The sequence below is a fragment of the Pomacea canaliculata genome, linkage group LG14 (genome assembly GCF_003073045.1).
Source record: "Pomacea canaliculata isolate SZHN2017 linkage group LG14, ASM307304v1, whole genome shotgun sequence".
Taxonomy (NCBI): domain Eukaryota; kingdom Metazoa; phylum Mollusca; class Gastropoda; order Architaenioglossa; family Ampullariidae; genus Pomacea; species Pomacea canaliculata.
Genome location: NC_037603.1, coordinates 11,876,715 through 11,893,689, shown reverse-complemented (window position 1 = coordinate 11,893,689; position 16,975 = coordinate 11,876,715). Strand labels below are relative to the sequence as shown.

The 16,975-nt window shown below is 37.9% G+C and overlaps 3 protein-coding genes across 3 annotated transcripts in view; all 3 read left to right on the top strand.

Annotated features, from left to right (window-relative positions):
• LOC112555616 overlaps positions 1-16,975 on the top strand; it is a 51,388-nt gene that overhangs the window by 20,920 nt on the left and 13,493 nt on the right. Inside the window, exons 9-20 of the mRNA XM_025224046.1 lie at positions 8,203-8,334; positions 9,121-9,258; positions 9,510-9,602; positions 10,649-10,752; positions 12,796-12,815; positions 13,666-13,781; positions 13,937-14,068; positions 14,592-14,783; positions 15,167-15,361; positions 15,814-16,035; positions 16,260-16,436; positions 16,664-16,804. Coding sequence (XP_025079831.1) covers positions 8,203-8,334; positions 9,121-9,258; positions 9,510-9,602; positions 10,649-10,752; positions 12,796-12,815; positions 13,666-13,781; positions 13,937-14,068; positions 14,592-14,783; positions 15,167-15,361; positions 15,814-16,035; positions 16,260-16,436; positions 16,664-16,804 — 1,662 coding nt within the window. The remainder of the gene's footprint in view (positions 1-8,202; positions 8,335-9,120; positions 9,259-9,509; positions 9,603-10,648; positions 10,753-12,795; positions 12,816-13,665; positions 13,782-13,936; positions 14,069-14,591; positions 14,784-15,166; positions 15,362-15,813; positions 16,036-16,259; positions 16,437-16,663; positions 16,805-16,975) is intronic.
• Positions 627-4,075, top strand: LOC112555366. Its single transcript, XM_025223734.1, has 7 exons — positions 627-727; positions 937-1,095; positions 1,570-1,761; positions 2,094-2,288; positions 2,504-2,731; positions 2,825-3,013; positions 3,701-4,075. The coding sequence occupies exons 1-7, from the start codon at positions 661-663 to the stop codon at positions 3,853-3,855; spliced, it is 1,185 nt and encodes a 394-aa protein (XP_025079519.1). The 5' UTR covers positions 627-660; the 3' UTR covers positions 3,856-4,075.
• Positions 4,315-6,282, top strand: LOC112555372. The gene is made up of 3 exons (XM_025223742.1): positions 4,315-4,896; positions 5,101-5,265; positions 5,531-6,282. Exons 1-3 carry the CDS (start codon positions 4,830-4,832, stop codon positions 5,758-5,760), a joined length of 462 nt encoding a protein of 153 aa, XP_025079527.1. The 5' UTR covers positions 4,315-4,829; the 3' UTR covers positions 5,761-6,282.

Sequence of the window (16,975 nt, the reverse complement as noted above, 5' to 3'; positions counted from 1 at the left end):
TCTCTCTTTTAACTGGCGTGTCCACCTTCAAACTGTTTAACTATTTTCCTCGCCATGCGTTTCCACAGAAAGCAGTCTAGACACTAAACCGAATATATCGTCTATACCCTGGTGTCGATATTTTCTGCAAAAGTAAGCTGAACCACGTGATATCCAATTCTCTTTTTGCGAGGATGAGTTAGCGACCCCAGAAAGCGATGTGAAAGGAGTTTTAACATCGTGTCTCGCTCCTTCACTCTGGTCAGTCTCTCATCTGCAACATGAAATGTGGGGAACCAGTTGTGAGAGTCTCCCCATATGGGGCCCCACACCTTTGGACCAATCAGACTTCTTGACTTCTATTTTAGACTATGTCATCAAGATGGCGATATGTCATTGGTTGTAGTCAAATACATATATTATGCATGATGTCATAAATTCCAGCTTCCAAAAGAAATTTTAATTTCTTTTGAAAGAAAGCTTACTTGAACCTTACCTCCAACCATAATCTACACATACTTAACATTTTTAATCAATTATTTTATTTTTCGTCAACACTTCTGAGGCCTCCGATTGGTTGATTTGGGACTGTGGTGATAGATATAAAGTGAATTCCTGTCTTGAGGCCCCATATTCCTACAGTCACACTGCGGCTATCAGCTGGTTGTTGGTGTAGTAGACATGACAGCTTCACTCATCTTTCTGTTGCTGCTGATGCTGGGGAAAATGTTAGATGTTGTGTTCCCGGGTAAGACATGTGTACAATCATACAAATTATGACAGGATATTATATCCGCCAGCTTAAAGGTAAAAAGAAAATAATTTTCTGTTTTTCTAATAGATATGTAAAAAAATATAATTTTTAGCTTCTACTATTCCTTCTTCTATGAATGAGTATGATGGGTGTGCCTGGACGGGAAATAGTGTAGATGCATATATTTTACATTTCACTTTCAGAGACTTGCAATAGTACAGGATGGTTCGGACCCCAGTGTGTCTTCAAGTGTCACTGTCAAACTGATAAAGGTGAACAGACTTCTTGTAATCTGACAAGTGGCACCTGCTACACAGGTGATCGGTGCGAAGATGGCTTCAGCGGAACAGCCTGTCAATACAGTAAATCATCCTCCACCTCTTTTAGTTTGTTGCCATACTAATCCTGTTTTAACAGAAACAAATTATTGTATGTTTATCATTATGACTATATCAAAAGATCAGGATCACTTTGTCACAAAAGATTTATAGTATATTATTTGGTAAAACATTGAATTTTTAAACTGAAATTGAAGTTTTAAATTTCCTTTATATACCGGGTGATCTGGTGATATAACGGTTAGCTTCTATTACCACTACAGTGATGACTGTCTGTCGTGGGTTCAGATCTTGTCTTCCGCACGCTGTTCTTTCTTTCTCTGCGTATGGCAGCTACTTGGCCGTGAAGTAGCCTAAGTTGATGGCTCATCATTAAACATCAATAATTAATACCTATGGATAAAAATAGATAATTAATTATTGTTATAATTACACAAACTTCTTACATGCAAGAATAGATTACAACTGATAATAAATTATTGTGCTACTACTTTACAGCCGACTATGCCTTTGGAAGAAACACTTTCGTCGACACAGACTGTATAACAAATGAAAACGGCTCTGTCGTCGTTGACGGCCATGTCGATACTTGTTTTGAGGCCAGAGGGAAGGACGGAAGTAACTGCTCCTGGTTCGTAAACATAAGTGCGCCCTCCTTGGTTACACAAATTATTGTGAAAGTTCCATCAGGTCAGTTAATTATTTAATTTTTTTTCCTAATTCTAATGCGTGCAAATTATAATATTTTGTGCAGGTTGTGCTAATACTGTATTTTTCAGCATCTCATACAACATTTAAGTGATAGTAAATATCATGTAACTTTTATTAGTTTTCTGAAAGTTCTTTTGTGCTACTCTGTGAAATGTAATGTACTGTTGTATCAGTTGACTATTAAATTATTATTGTACACAGTATCGCGAATCATAAATTTTATTTAATTATCAATAATACCAAAAGTCATCTAAATGATTGTTGGGGTTTTTTTTTGTTTTTCTTTGTTTTTTTTGTTGTTTTTTTTTTAGATACACCAGACAACACTTCATGGCGAGTTCTGGTCCATAAAGACAACACTTCAGGGGAAGTCACTCTCCAGTCTTTTACCGACAAGGGCATAACTCTCGCTTACGTGCTACCGAGACCCATGAGTGTATCGAGAGTTCAAGTACTAGCGCCCTCTACTCAACAACTGAGACTTTGTGAAGTCAATGTTGTCGGAGGCATGAATTATTATAGTAGTTCTCGTATTTAGTTGTTTACAGTAATTTTCTGCTTGTTTTAGTGTAATAAATATACAAATTTTGTCAATGTTAAGGTAAAATTTATGAACATCTAGTCATTAAATCCTATTTTTTCTATTTCTTTTATCATGTAAATGGTACAGAACATTAAACTGCTGCACATACGTTTTTAATAAGAAGAAAATAATTGTCAGGCCGCAACACAGCTTTGAAGAAAAATGTCAGCCAGGGCGAGGAAACATTTAACGATACATCTGGAGCAGAAAAGGCGGTTGACGACGAGAGAAAGAGATCTTACAAAGACCAGTGTGCTGTGATGAAAGCACGAAACGATGATGGTCAGTCTCTGTCAGCATGGTGGCAAGTGGTTCTCGGCCCCAATGTTCTTGTCTGGTCGGTGGAGATGCACACCAATGCTTCTCGTGAGTAGTCAGCCGTCGCTTTCCTTTGAAGTTCCTTGTTACCTGCTCAGGGTCTTGATTGTCATAGATATGCTCACCTGTGAATTGTTTTAGTGAAAGGTCTGGACGTCGAGATGGAGTTGAAGCTAAGCAACGGTTCATCCATGGATCTTCAGTCTGATGAGCCCCGGGTGGGGATGGCTTTGGCCAGCATCCCTCGGCCTGTCCCAGCGACAGAGCTGCACATCAGAAAGAAGCAGAAGGGAGACTATCTGATATTGTGTGAAGTTCGTGTATTGGGAGGTGAGTTCAAAAAAAAAAAAAAACCACACACACTAGTGGGAAAGACCTTAAATAGCAGATGCTGTTACAATCATTATAATTAATATTCCAATGAAAAGTATGTAAAAATAACAAAATATTGTAGAACTATTAGTAGCGAAAGGTTAATAGTAGAAGTCACAATGATGATGCAATGACTGTGGCGGTGGTGGAGGTAATACGTTAATGGGGTTGATGACAATGGTGATGTTGTATGTAGTCGTAGTGGAAGGGATGATTACACAGGAGAAATTACCAGAAACATCATGAGGTCCCTTATACTAAATTTGTTTCCGCTATAGCAAAGTGGATTTACTTTCAGTACAGGAAGCAATACAAACGAACGAGACTAACATGCTCAATGCTCGAGCTTCACTCGATTCGTGTTTGACTCTTTAGAGGGTGTGTCTGATAAATGAAATATAACCTGCCAACAACAGACTCTAAGAAGATAATTTTTAGAAGTAATGTTGCAAATGAAGATTATTAATTGCTACAATAAGTGAGTCTTAAGACTGACCAGACATTTTTAGTGACAGAAATAGAAATATTTGTGTGTAGGTAATGACACTTCCGCTGTCTCCAAGTTTCTTATTATTTCAGAAAATTTTGTCTAATCATGTGAGTTTGAATAATATCATAGTTATATGCAGTGCTTGTTGTGTTTAGATTGCATGGATGGGTATTACGGATGGCTTTGTGATCGCCGCTGCAGCTGCAGCAACACGGAAGCAGCTTGCGACAAGATGTGGGGAAGCTGCCCTTCGTCTGTGATGGGAGAGACAGGGTGGAGTACTGTCGGGTACCGAGGTTTGTTTGTCTAGATATCAGATGTATCACTATATCTTGCTGCTTGCTAATGACTGACTTTGTGTTAAATAATTTCTGATGAATCAACAGGGACACCCCGTGTGACATCTCGTGCTATGGAGTGGTTTTATACATCGCATGTTACCTGACCAAGAGACCTGAAGAGTCTGTGGCTGTACAAGAAACAAGAACTGAATTATAGTACATTGATGTTTGACAAAAATAAACAGACGATTTCATCAAACATCGAGTTGATTATGTGAATGCAAGCGGATGAAAAGCTTAAATTTTTTACCCATTTTTGTCAAATTTTTGGAAAGGACGAAACGTTATGTTTACTTCGTTCTTCGCTACCGAATCTACCCGACTTAACCGGCATGTTTTTTTTAATTGTTCTTTTTTCAAGCTAATCAAACAGGATAGAGAGCTTTAAACTTTGAACTTCAAGAGGATATAGAATAGATGGTTGCGGACCTTTCGTGGTCTTGATTGAAATAGGTCAACTGGAAATCCAAGTAAGTTTCATTTCATTCTTTCCAACTAATTTTAAGAACACTTTCATATTATCATTATTATTTTTATACTACTGCTACAAGGCAATAGAAACTGATATAAAGTCAAATGCAGTAAGATTGGGATCAGGGAGGAAACAATTAACAGGTCGTGGATATTAGTGTCGTCTGACCTTTACTTAAAGGAGGCGGTGCACCGGGGATGTTGGGCCGAGAAGTTGTTCTGAGAAATCTGGTGATTGTCCACCTTATTCATTACACTGCTGTCATGCTCATCACTCGCTACCAAGAGACTGACTGACGATCGACAGAGAAACTTTTGTCTCCAAGCTCTATTTGTAGCAGACATTTGTTTGTAGTCAGTGTATATATATACACACACACACACATTTATTGAAGCCTGTGAATTTGTGTGCTTTAATACAAGTCTGGAAAATACCTTCCAATCACAAGTGTGGTTCAGTGGTACTACAGACATGATGTGTACGCCAGGAACTGTGATGTTATTGATGTTATTGAGACTTTCTAAAGGAGTTTTCTTAGGTGAGGCTGTGTACATTTGATTGTAGGATGAATTCCACAGACGCTAACAACAACAGTTTAAAGATTAACTCAGAAATTTTGAGTTTTATTTCACTCGGAATAATTGTAAGCGAAGTAAGAATTATGCTAAAACTCAAAATAACAGAGTAACATGTGTTTAAAATATAAATCAACTACTAAACATGTATACTCATTATTTTACAGCTTCAGAGACTTGTTCCCAGTCTGGATGGTTCGGACCAAAGTGTGTCTACAAGTGTCACTGCCAAAATGACAGTCTTGATAAGACACCATGTGATTTCGCTCAGGGAACCTGCGCTGAAGGAAGTCGATGTGAAGATGGCTACACAGGAGCATCCTGCCAGTATAGTTAGTCACGTCAAGCCACTCTCTGTATTCCTCCTGTTACACCACAACCTCGTCACACACGTAGACCGGGCACCTATCCAAATATTTTGTCAACACTTTAACTTTCACTGTAAACTACTGAAGTACCTTTATGTAAATAATTATTTTCAGACCATTGAGCGACCAGCTGAAGTCATGCACTAGTTATTGAAGAAGTCACATCAATCAATTTGATATTTCCTTATTAATCAAAAGAAAAGTTTCAGGAAAGATACCTTTATTTCAGGCTATCTCGCCTTCTGCAGGAGTTCTTCACTTGTAAGTTGTGAAGGAGACCAGGACAGTTCTCTTGCTGTTGATGGTAAGGATGCAACGTGTATCACGCTACGAGCAATGGGGTCACGTGACTGCTCCTGGTCTGTAAATCTCACATCGGCATCCTTTGTAACTCAGATAAGTGTAAAAATTCCTCCAGGTGAGTTTACCGGTGATATTTCCAATGCTTTATTAGAATAACTGCAGTATTCGTACAAAAAACTTAAATAAAGGTATAACAATTTTTATTTTGAATTAAATGCAGATAAAAATGAAAACTTTGTGCATTATAAAAAACGACAATCACAGTTAAAGTCTCATGCTACCAAAGACCTTGTATTATATAATACATCATCTTTCATGCTACCAGTTCCCGAGATATTGTTTACTTGTATGGATGTCAGGCATGACATCAGGACATAGATTCTCTATTGATCTTTATTCCTAGTCAAGACAATTCTTTACCTGCTATTTTCTTGTTGATCTGTGTTTCTGTAAATTCCTCAACTGTGTACGTGTTTTGAGGAGAAAAACTCAGTAGACCGACTTTGTCTTTAGACGTACTCCTAAATCATTTTACAGGTGCACACAATAACTACACCTGGCAGGTATATTGCCATAACGACAGGAAAATCACAACAACAGAAGCCCGACGCCAGGTTTCAGCTGACAACGACATCATCTACTTCCCGCCGAAGAACTTTCTGGTGACGAGAGTTGAGATAGTCGTTCCGTCTAAAAGTGAATTGAAACTTTGTGAAGTGAATATAATGGGAGGTAGGAACTGGAGGAGTTTTCATATCTTTTTTATGTTTTTGTTTTACTAATTTAAGCAGAATGTTTCTGCCTGCATCAGTTTATGGCGTGTTTATTACTTTAAACAAAGTATTTATCAGTTAAAATAAAAAAAATGTAGTTGATTCCCAGAGTCCAGTAGTCTGCATGATTTCACACTGCTTACAATTATGTGAACTTTCCTTCTTTAAACTTCTACCTTTTTGGATGGTTTGGGGTCATGATCAGGTCGTAACATAGCTCTCAAGAAAAAGGCAACTCAAAGTGAAAACTTCAACGAAATTTCTGGAGCAGAGAAAGCAGTGGATGACGAAGGCAAGCGGTATTCCCAAGACCAGTGCGCCATCGCGAAAGCAGGAACTATCCCTGGTCAACCTCTGACCTCCTGGTGGAAAGTAGTTCTGGGTCAGAATGTCCTCGCTTGGCAAGTGGAAGCTCACACATGTCATGAATGTATGTCAAGCACACGCCCTGCATTTAGCTAACGGCTGTAATCCTCAGTTAAAGAGGACATGACTAATTTTAATTCCGTGGTTTTTTTTTTATTGTTTTCTTGTGATATTCGTCGTTAATATGTTAACGCACTTTGTTAATTTTTAAAGTCTTTTTATTAGCATACTTTGAGTAGTTTAATTCACATATAATGGCGAACCCTTCTACATTCAGACTAGTAACATCTGTGTGGAGTTATTATGTTTCACTCAAGGTACTAATGTTGGCCTGAACATGAGGTTGAGCAATGGTTCACTCGTGGATCTGAAGTACGAAGTTCCACGCCGGGTGATGATCATCTCTAGAAGTGAGGAACCTCTACAGGCCACAGAGCTACACGTCACCAAGAAGGACAGTCTCACGCTGTGTGAAGTCAGGGTATTCGGAGGTAAGTTTTACACCCGACAAAATGCGACGATGGATACAGTTTAAAATATTCACTTCAGTATTAACAGAAAATAGTCCAGAGGGTTCTATAGTTCAGTATAAGAGCAAATGCCGATCATTACTCTTAATTTTTACAGGTAGTTAAATGTAGTTAAGGGAGACTACTCACACACTATTTTGCAAGGGATTCACCTGCAATTTTTTTTAATGTTCGCCAGTTATTTACAAAATGCTGAGCTGTCTTCGTGTGCATACACCTGATGTATTTAAAATGTTTAAAATGTTTGTAAGTAATTTTCCTGAAATGGTAGTTAGGGAAGCAGTTATACATTGCAATATATGTTTCTTAAAGTTCAGTTTCATAAATATTTCCTGTTGTCCTTACCAAAGAGCAAATTTTATCATTTTGTTCAAGTATAAAAAGACAGTTCTACACTAAATCATTGTATGCGACAGGTAAGGAATCGGTGTGTATTTGTAGAGAGGTACTCAAATGTATTACTGGTAATATACTCTCATACATGGCTTTAGAGATGAGTGAACTGACAGTCGCACAAAAGTTTATTTTTTGTCTTGTCGAGATTGTTTGGACGGGTATTTCGGGTGGCTGTGTGACCATCGCTGTAACTGCAGCAGTCCGGAGGAGGTGTGTGACAAGGTGTGGGGAACCTGTCGGCGGCCTCGCTGTGAGATCGGGTGGCAAGGACCCCGATGTCAGCAAGGTGAGTGAGTGAGGGAGTAAGCTAGCTAACTGGTCACCCCATCCAATTGTGAAGACTGGCTTCAATTGTGAAGTCCTGTGTTCAAATCTCCTCTTGGGCATACTCTTTCTACCCTCCGCCACCACGATTGCTGTTTGAATGTGTAAATGCATGAGTGAGTATTTTTCTTTTCTTGTATTTCTTTCATATTACGAGAGAGAAATAAATATTCATTCATCACTTACTGAGTCATTTATTTTGCTCTTAGAGTGCCCTCGAGGATTTTATGGATTCCAATGCAGTGATAAGTGCAGCGATAACTGTGTCGATGGCAACTGCCTTCACACTGACGGCAGCTGCAGTTGTAAGCCTGGCTGGGAAGGCTACAGGTGTCATCACAGTCAGTATGCTTTCACGATTTTTAAGGTTTCATAAAATTGTTTTGATTAAAACGATTCATTTCTTTACACGCTTACCTAAAGTTACCTGTTAGTTCTAATGTTTCTCCCCTCTCGCCAGTGTTTACCTATGTAAAAAAAAAACTTCATATTTTACATGGTTTATGTTGTAAATCTCAGTCTTTCACTAGGACTGTTATATAATGATATAGAAGGAAAATATAATGAAATGAGAACTTTGGGGAGTGGATACTGTATTTACATTAATCAATATATATGTGTGTGTATTTTGTGTGATATAAAAAATATCCAGGTCAGTTGTAAACAACTAAGGAACCTTTATCGAAAATCGAATAACTCACAGAGCATGATTTCATTTCTCCAAATCTGAGTAAGCACACCTTTTTCTGTTCTTGCGGTACACTCCTAAAAACCACCATCAGCGAGAGAGAGAGAGATTAACAATAGTGACGTCATGGTTGTATTAGTTTGAACTTTGAAGTAAATATGAGACTGAGAGCACGTGTAGAAACCTGGATGTTGTATTCTCTGATGACTGAAATCTTAACTTGATGTCAGCTGTGGTTACCTGGTAGTGATGGCTACCTGTACTGGCCACATTTTCTCAATTTTCCGTGACCCTAACACATTTTGCTAAAGGTTCCCGGTGTCTCACTTAGGGTTCGGTTACCCAAACAGAATATTTGGACAACAAAGGAGTATCGTCACTTGAACTATTGTTGATCATTCAGAACTTTACTAAACATCTATAACTTTGTATTTTTCAGCCTGTTATCCAGGATCGTTTGGAGCACGGTGTCGAGAGAAGTGTAATCCCAACTGTGCTGAAGGACATTGTAATCACCTGGATGGAGAGTGTAGCAAGGGGTGTAGGCCAGGATGGAAAGGAGAAATGTGTCAGCACAGTTAGTATTCACCTGTTGTTATTTTTCTTGTGACACCTTGGTGCTTTGGACATCACGAGTTGTGCTAGTAGGGGAGGAAACTACATATGTATTTATGGACTGAGTAGATATTTGCACCATTTCTGTAGCCAAAGTTCTCAAAGCAATTATGTCTTTGTCTATAGATTTTCTATGAAACATTTTATGTTATATTACTGTATTATGGAATCTGTCATGGCTAAATCCATTATCAGCCCATTCATTACCTGCAGAATGTGAGGTAACCTCCGGCACCAGTTGCACCCAGTGCCAAGGCAAGTGTCTTGACAACGTGTGCCACTCGGAGACAGGGGAATGTACTCATGGTAAATATTTACTGTACTTTTTACATGAGTAAAACATTTATATTTCCTAACACTTTAGGTGCGTAGAACGATAAGATTTACTGTACACTACACTTTTCTACAAGAGACTGTTAGTACTACACCATCTTTATCACATATGCCGTAAAATTCTTTTTTCACAAAAACCCAGTTCATAATAAAAGATTTCAACTTATCTACACGTCTTAATATTTAAAATCTTCTTGTTTTGCTGCGATAACAATAGCTAAACACTTTTCTGTTCGAATTTACTTGGTCATCCAGGTAAGCAAAATATGAGATCGACTGTACATCTTGGACTGAACTGGAACTAGTTAACAGCGACATTGAAGACCTAGTGCAAAAAAAAAAAAAAAAAAAAAGCTTACCTCAACTGTAACTTTTTTTTTCGTTAAAAATGGTGTTGGACTAAATTTAAATTTCTAGCAAAATCTCCTAGCAAGACTAGCTAAAATTCGCCATAATCAGGTCTTAACTCAAAGGGGTTCTAGAAGGGAGCTTTCATTCCAGGAACTGTGACTTCAAACATCTTTAAACATCTTTAAATTTAAGTTCATTTATTTAAATGCTCAAATAAAGCTCTTAGAAAAAGTATAATAATATGTTTTTATGATTGCCTCTGCCATGCTTAATCTGTCATTGTTGCCATTGACTAAAGATTTATACGGGAGCTGTCCAGATAAAAGCAATATCCGTCTACCGTCGTAGACCAAGACGCTTTTACAAAATGGACCATTAATGTTTTCGCACGTGACTTCTGCAACAATGAGCAAATAAGTGTAAATAGTTGGCCACGAGAATTACAAGAACAACATTGCGACTTCTAACAAAAATCGTTTGGTCATCTTGACCCTATGGCTCATCAAGACTAAATTAGAAATTCCGATTTTAGTGGATTGCGACATCACGTGTGGACACTCTTATTGAAAGTTTTCAAAGAAACAAATCTTTGGTCTGTTATCAGCATTGCTTTAAGTATCATCTTTATTTTGTCGCAACGTTTGGAAGCAGCCACCGACTATTTTTAGCTCTGTGGCCAGTGCGCGTGCGCTGGAGTTTTGCCCTTCCGCCAGTTAAACACCGGTTTTGTACTGGATCCGCGTTGCAAAGACTTTATAAAGCAAGAAATACGGTAAGTGATCTCGTTTAATTTATGGAAATTTTTTTTATTAATTACTTCTCCTGTGTAACACTGACTCAGACAAAACCTGTCTGCAAATTGCTATGACTTGCTTTAAATAACACTTCTCTTTTCATTTCTGACATCTCACTATCTCCTCCTCCTCCTCCTCCTCCTCCTGCTGCTCCTCCTCTTTCTTATCATCGTCATCGTCAATTTCTTACTCAGAGACTGGATGCACTTTATGTTATCAAGATATATCTCTCTGCGTGTTCGCGTGCGTGTGTATGTGTGAAAGACTAGTCTTATTGCTTGTGTGTGTGTGTTCTCGCGCAATTTGTGAAGTGTGTCTCGTCAGGAAAGAAGAGATTTCTTATTAAAACAATAGTCACAAAGATGTCCAAACAAGGAAGTTCTCTAACAAGTCATGTTTTATGAAACAGGGAAATGAATATATTTCTGATTTTTTTATATTAAATTACTCATTATAAACACACAAGGAAGACTGAACTGTACGTTAATCTGCGCACGTGACTTTCCACCTCAAGCGCGAGCGGACTTGTACACATGATCGTCCATAAGTGCATTCTCTTATGGGAAACTTATTCTTCTGTCCATCTTTCTGATTTTGTTCTTATTATTCATATTGGTCAATCATTGTAGTTTTTTAAACTTACTAGCACGCTTTGTCCAAAATCTTCTGTGAACGGTTTGCCTAGCATGGCTACTTCCACTGGTTTTGTAAGGTGGAATGAAAAACTACCATGAAAATTGACATTTTGTACATCCTTTACATTCTTCTATTAAGTTTTCGTTATTCGTATAGTTTTTATTTAATATACATCTCTAATTTAACGGTGTTTTTGTTTTCTAATGGTGTATTTCTTTCTTGATTGTTATTAATTTTTGTCATTTCTCTCCGATGCCTTAGCAATCTTCTGAAATCAGCTTCCATAAAAGTGTTGCGGGTGATTCATTTGATATCCAGCAGGTGTTCAGGGTAGATTCTTGTTAGCTGGTGTTCAATGTCAATGCTTTTAATATATTTTCTTTTCTTAGTTTCCTTTCTCCTTTGGTGTGAGAAAATAGTCTGCCAGTCAGTCAATCAGAAAAAAACATCGAAGTAACAAACGCAAATTTCCCAGACACACCTTTTATGGGAAATACTACTCTATGCGTGTGAGTGTAGCGAGAGAGAGAAAGTGTGTGTGAGTTGCATGTGTGTGAGAGAGGGAGTCAGAAAAAATATTGACCGTTAAAAAAATTCACATCACTTTCAAGCAATTAAGAACGAGAATGTCTGCCAAAAGTGTGTTGTCTCTTCTCTCCATCCCCATAGAATGTTTTAATAAAATCGGCAAAGTGATAAGCAATATTATTTTTACCATGCCTGATATGTACTACACACAAAAACAGTAATGACTAACATAGCAGAATCCCCTTTAGTGTTAAGGGAATGGGATGAGATCATCTATATTCAGTCAGATTTTACTTTTAATCCTTGTCCCTACACCTTTCTCTTTCAATACCTCGCTTCGCATCTTTTAACGAGTTCTTCTTTTATCAAACTATCAAGGGATTAGTTTCTTACTTGGTTTATAAATGAATGTGCCTCCATGTTAAGTGATTTTGCACATTGGAAAAGGACTGGTATAGGACTTTTTAAATTGGAGGAACAGGAGGGGAAAGCGAAATAAACTGTGAAAGAGAATGGGACATCAGACTTCACAACTCATGACCAACAAACCTCACAAATGTGACGAAAATGAGACCAAATTTGGAGAGACTACTGAACTGTTTAGCCGGTAAAACGGGGAAAACAACCTTCCGTGAGAGTGAATACAAGGTAATAGAAACTGGAAGGCGTTTCTCGTTAGAACGAGACAATGGATGACTGATAGAGGAAGGATAAAGACCTCGCTGATGATACTCCTTCACTCCAAGGCGAGGGTGATGACTGGACAAAGTGAGGTTTTGAACGCAGGACATCTCACAGAAGCCAGGGCTGCACATCTTCCCACATTTCTGCTTGGACGAACCTTGCAAGTTGTTTGATATCTGACGATAGATGCAAGGTAAGACTGTTTGAACAGTACATGCAAATGCGAGATCCAGTTGTAGATAAAGTAAAAATAAAACACTAAGACTAGGTTAGTTTCATTACCTGAAATGTATTGCATTCTTTATTATAAGTAGAAAGGGGTGGACATGCACCTCTCTACAAGTTATTTAATGCCAACAAGTCGTTTGCTTCGTGTGTTGTTCGGGGTGTAAAAGGTTAACTACCACTGGTTATTTTAATTTCGCATCAAAACTGAAACAATTCATTGTATGAAAAAAGTATATAACAGACAGAAAAACTTCCTGCCCGGCCCTCGACATGTAAACACTGTATTAAAACTCTGACATGGAAGTAACTAGTAAGTATCACATTTGTAAGAACAGGATGCATATAGTCGTGCTATTTAGTGCTTTTTTTTAATTTAAATATTAATAATTCTAGAATTTTAAGTATCATTTCAAATTATTGATGTGGAAAATTGTAAAATGAAAACCTCTGGGACCATAATCATAAAGTGACATAGCATGCAGGTTAGCTGTAAATAAGAAATTACCTAAAGGTGAGTTGTGAGGAATTGCAGGGTCTTCGAATTAAGAAACAGGTGCAGGTCTGTAAGATCCGTTAAATCTTCTAGAGGTTCCCATCTTGTGTACGAAAGACCACTAATAGTTCTCTGCTCCTACACTCACTGAGGTATGAGAATTTTATTTCCCTGTACGAGGAATATTTTAATGCAAGGAGAGCAGGAATAAAGTAGGCCTCTGGCAGATTATTTTACTCACCATTAAACTGTTAAAATACTGTTTTCGTTTTAAATTGTAATATCATGGTATAGCTACTTTTTGTACTGTTTTTTGCATCAGGAAAATGCGTTGGAAAAGCCTTTATGTTCAGTCATCAGCAGTCTTGTTACTGCAGCTAATTACAAGTTCTCTCGGACAGCAGCTGAATGAGTCGCCCCTCGAAACACCTGAACAAGGTACACATCAGAGAGACTTATATTTAAGCAAAACTAAAAATCGTTTCTTTACACTTTCAATGATGTCTTTATTGGAAGTATTAACAGTTAAAAGTTATATAATCCGACTCTCGTCATGTAAGTATGATACATATTGACAATTTCTTTCTCCATAGAGAAATGTTCGGAGCCTGGATGGTTCGGTCCACATTGTGTCTACAAGTGTCACTGCAACTCATCCTGTGATCCGTCTCTTGGAACATGCGATTCGTGTGAAGATGGTTATGCTGGTACAGCCTGCCAGTATGGTAAGTATGTGAAATATGCTAACAACAGTATTGTAGGTGTAGTATGCTAACACCAGTATGGTATGTGAAATTCAGATTTCATATTCCATACACCAGTCTGGTAAATACGTGATGTATTTTAACACTATTTTTCCTTTCGTCTTTTTTCGGGCACACACCTCGTTCCTAAGTCCATTTTCTCTCTTCGCTCTTGAGAGCCTTAAGAAAATGTATTCAATATATGAGCTTAGACGATGGAGACAGCAAGCTATCGTTATGATGCGTTCAACTTTCACATTGTTGGACCAATATCAACATCAACATCAACATCAATATGAACATCAACATCAATATCAACATCAACATCAATATCAATATCAACATCAACATCAACATCAACATCAACATCAATATCAATGTCTCGCCTGCAAAGACTTCTCCACGTGAATAACGCGAGCTAGCATCGCATCCAAAATGATAAGCAGATAATGCATTTTTGTTCAATGATTGAAAACAAATGAAATGATAATACTTCTTTTTTCAGCCAACCTTGCCTTCCGTAGGACGACCATCTTGCAGTCCGGTTGTTCAAGTGTCCAGAACAGTTCAGTGGCTGTGGACGGCAAAGAGGAAACATGTTTAACAGCGAGGAGAACAGACTCTGGCAGCTGTACTTTGTCTGTAATTCTTACTACAGCAACCTTTGTGACCCAGGTCATTGTGAAAACTCCAGTAGGTAAGTATGACATATGTCTGAGTTATTATGCATCGAAATGTACATAAAGATCAATCTGTCGACTTTAAATGAGAACTGAACATGAACATGAAATAAAAATTCCACATAAAATAGCTACAAAAGCCAAAATTGTTTAATAATTTTAAGTACTGAAGTTATCATAAATGCACATGGTGTCTATCGCACAATGAGTGACACAAAGGAATTATAGTATAATATAATACAAGTATAATATAATGCAGTATAGTATACTACAAGTATAGTAATCGTCGAGAAATGATGATTTGAAAAAAAAAATTGTTTGATGGCTAATCTTATGTTTCCTATACTGTTTGGGGGGGATTCAAATGGGACATAAAAGTGACACGTTGATCACATGGCAGGTACAGCAGACAATGACACCGTGCAGGTTGTTTTCCACAACGAGACCAACATGACAACAAAAGTCCAAAGTCGTGGTTCAGGCAACAACACTGAAATCTCCTTCTTTCCACCTGACAACATTTTGGTGACGAGAGTAGATGTGGTCGCTCCTTGGGAGAAGGAATTAAATCTTTGTGAGTTGAACGTACTTGGAGGTAAGAATTGTATTTGACAGTGTTTCTTAGAACTTATGTAAAAAAAAAAAAACCTGCTGCTTTGGGTGACATTTTACTCTTGTTTTGATAAAAATTTTCAAAATACGAATGAAAGTGTACTTATAATCTCCATTCAGTCAAAGTTTTCCTGGAACACCACAAACTTGCACTGTCTGTAAAACTTTTTTTTTTCCACATTTGAACTAGTCAGTAATTAGTAGAGCAATGTCCCAGTGTGCTTTTATAGACCATCACATTTTACTTTTTTCCTTGTCCTTCCTTTTCTTCTTGGTCAGACTGCCTCACCAAACATCACCGTTTAAGCCATTGGCGACATAAATTGTAGTTTTGTCTACAGACAGCAACATTATAACTACATTTAGTCTTTAAAACTCTATTTCCGACGGTTGAGCAGATAACAATCAAATAATGAAATTCAACTGTTTGATCAGGTCGTAACATCGCTTTAAAGAAAAATGCTAGCCAGAGCGGAGAAACATTTGGCGAGATTTATGGAGCAGAGAAAGCAGTGGATGATGAAGGCAAACGACATTACAAAGACCAGTGCGCCATCGCGAAAACAAAAACTGGTCAACCTCTGACCTCCTGGTGGAGAGTGGATGTAGGTCAGAATGTCTTTGCTTGGCAAGTGGAAATTCACACACTCCCTGAAAGTGAGCAGCTATACTCATTTAATTGTTATCCTTTTAAATAGCCGGACTCTGTAAGTAATTGAGCTGCTGATTAACGTGGATGACTGATATGTGACCATGAAAAAAAAAATTTTACCCGATCAACGTGATTATAGAACTTTATGCATATACCCTGTAAACCTATCTTAACCAGATTTTTTTGTGTTAAAAATTAAATATTAAATATTTTTTTTTTATTTACAAAGGTGTTGACTTAAGTGTGAGCATGAAGTTAAGCAACGGTTCATTTGCGCTTCTAAATAATGAAGCTCCTCGCACGGGAATCGTCATCACCAAAATTGACAGGTGTGTTCAGACGACGGAAATCACCATCAACAAAAGTGGAGATAATCTCTTACTGTGTGAAGTCCGCGTACTTGGGGGTGAGTCTCTCGTCTTAGAAAAGGGACATAACAAACATGTAGTAAGGAATTATATCAGCACTATAACATCAGTATATCAATCAGAATTTGCATATATCTAACATTAACTCTGTTAGCTTTATAAAAAGTTCGGTAGAGACTCAAATGTTAGTAAATTACCGTTGACTGTCATTCGCCTGAAACTTTTCTGATTGTGCTGATTGGATACACCCGTTTGTCGGTTCTAGATTGTTTGAACGGGTATTTTGGGTGGTCATGTGAGCATCAGTGTCAGTGTCACGACTCTAGAGAGGTGTGTGACAAAGTGTCGGGAGCCTGCTCGATTTCTGGATGTGGTAGAGGTTGGTTTGGACCAGGATGTCAGAAAGGTGAGTGTGACGGGAATAAACATTTGTGGTCATGTGACAATTTCTTTCACTCTAATACAAGCGGTCAACAAGGCAGAACTCATCTTCGCTCACCCCTTCCCCCTTGAGCATTAATAATGAGAAGAACTCATTTCACACAGTTATTCCCTTCTGTTGTTTGTTTCTTTAGAT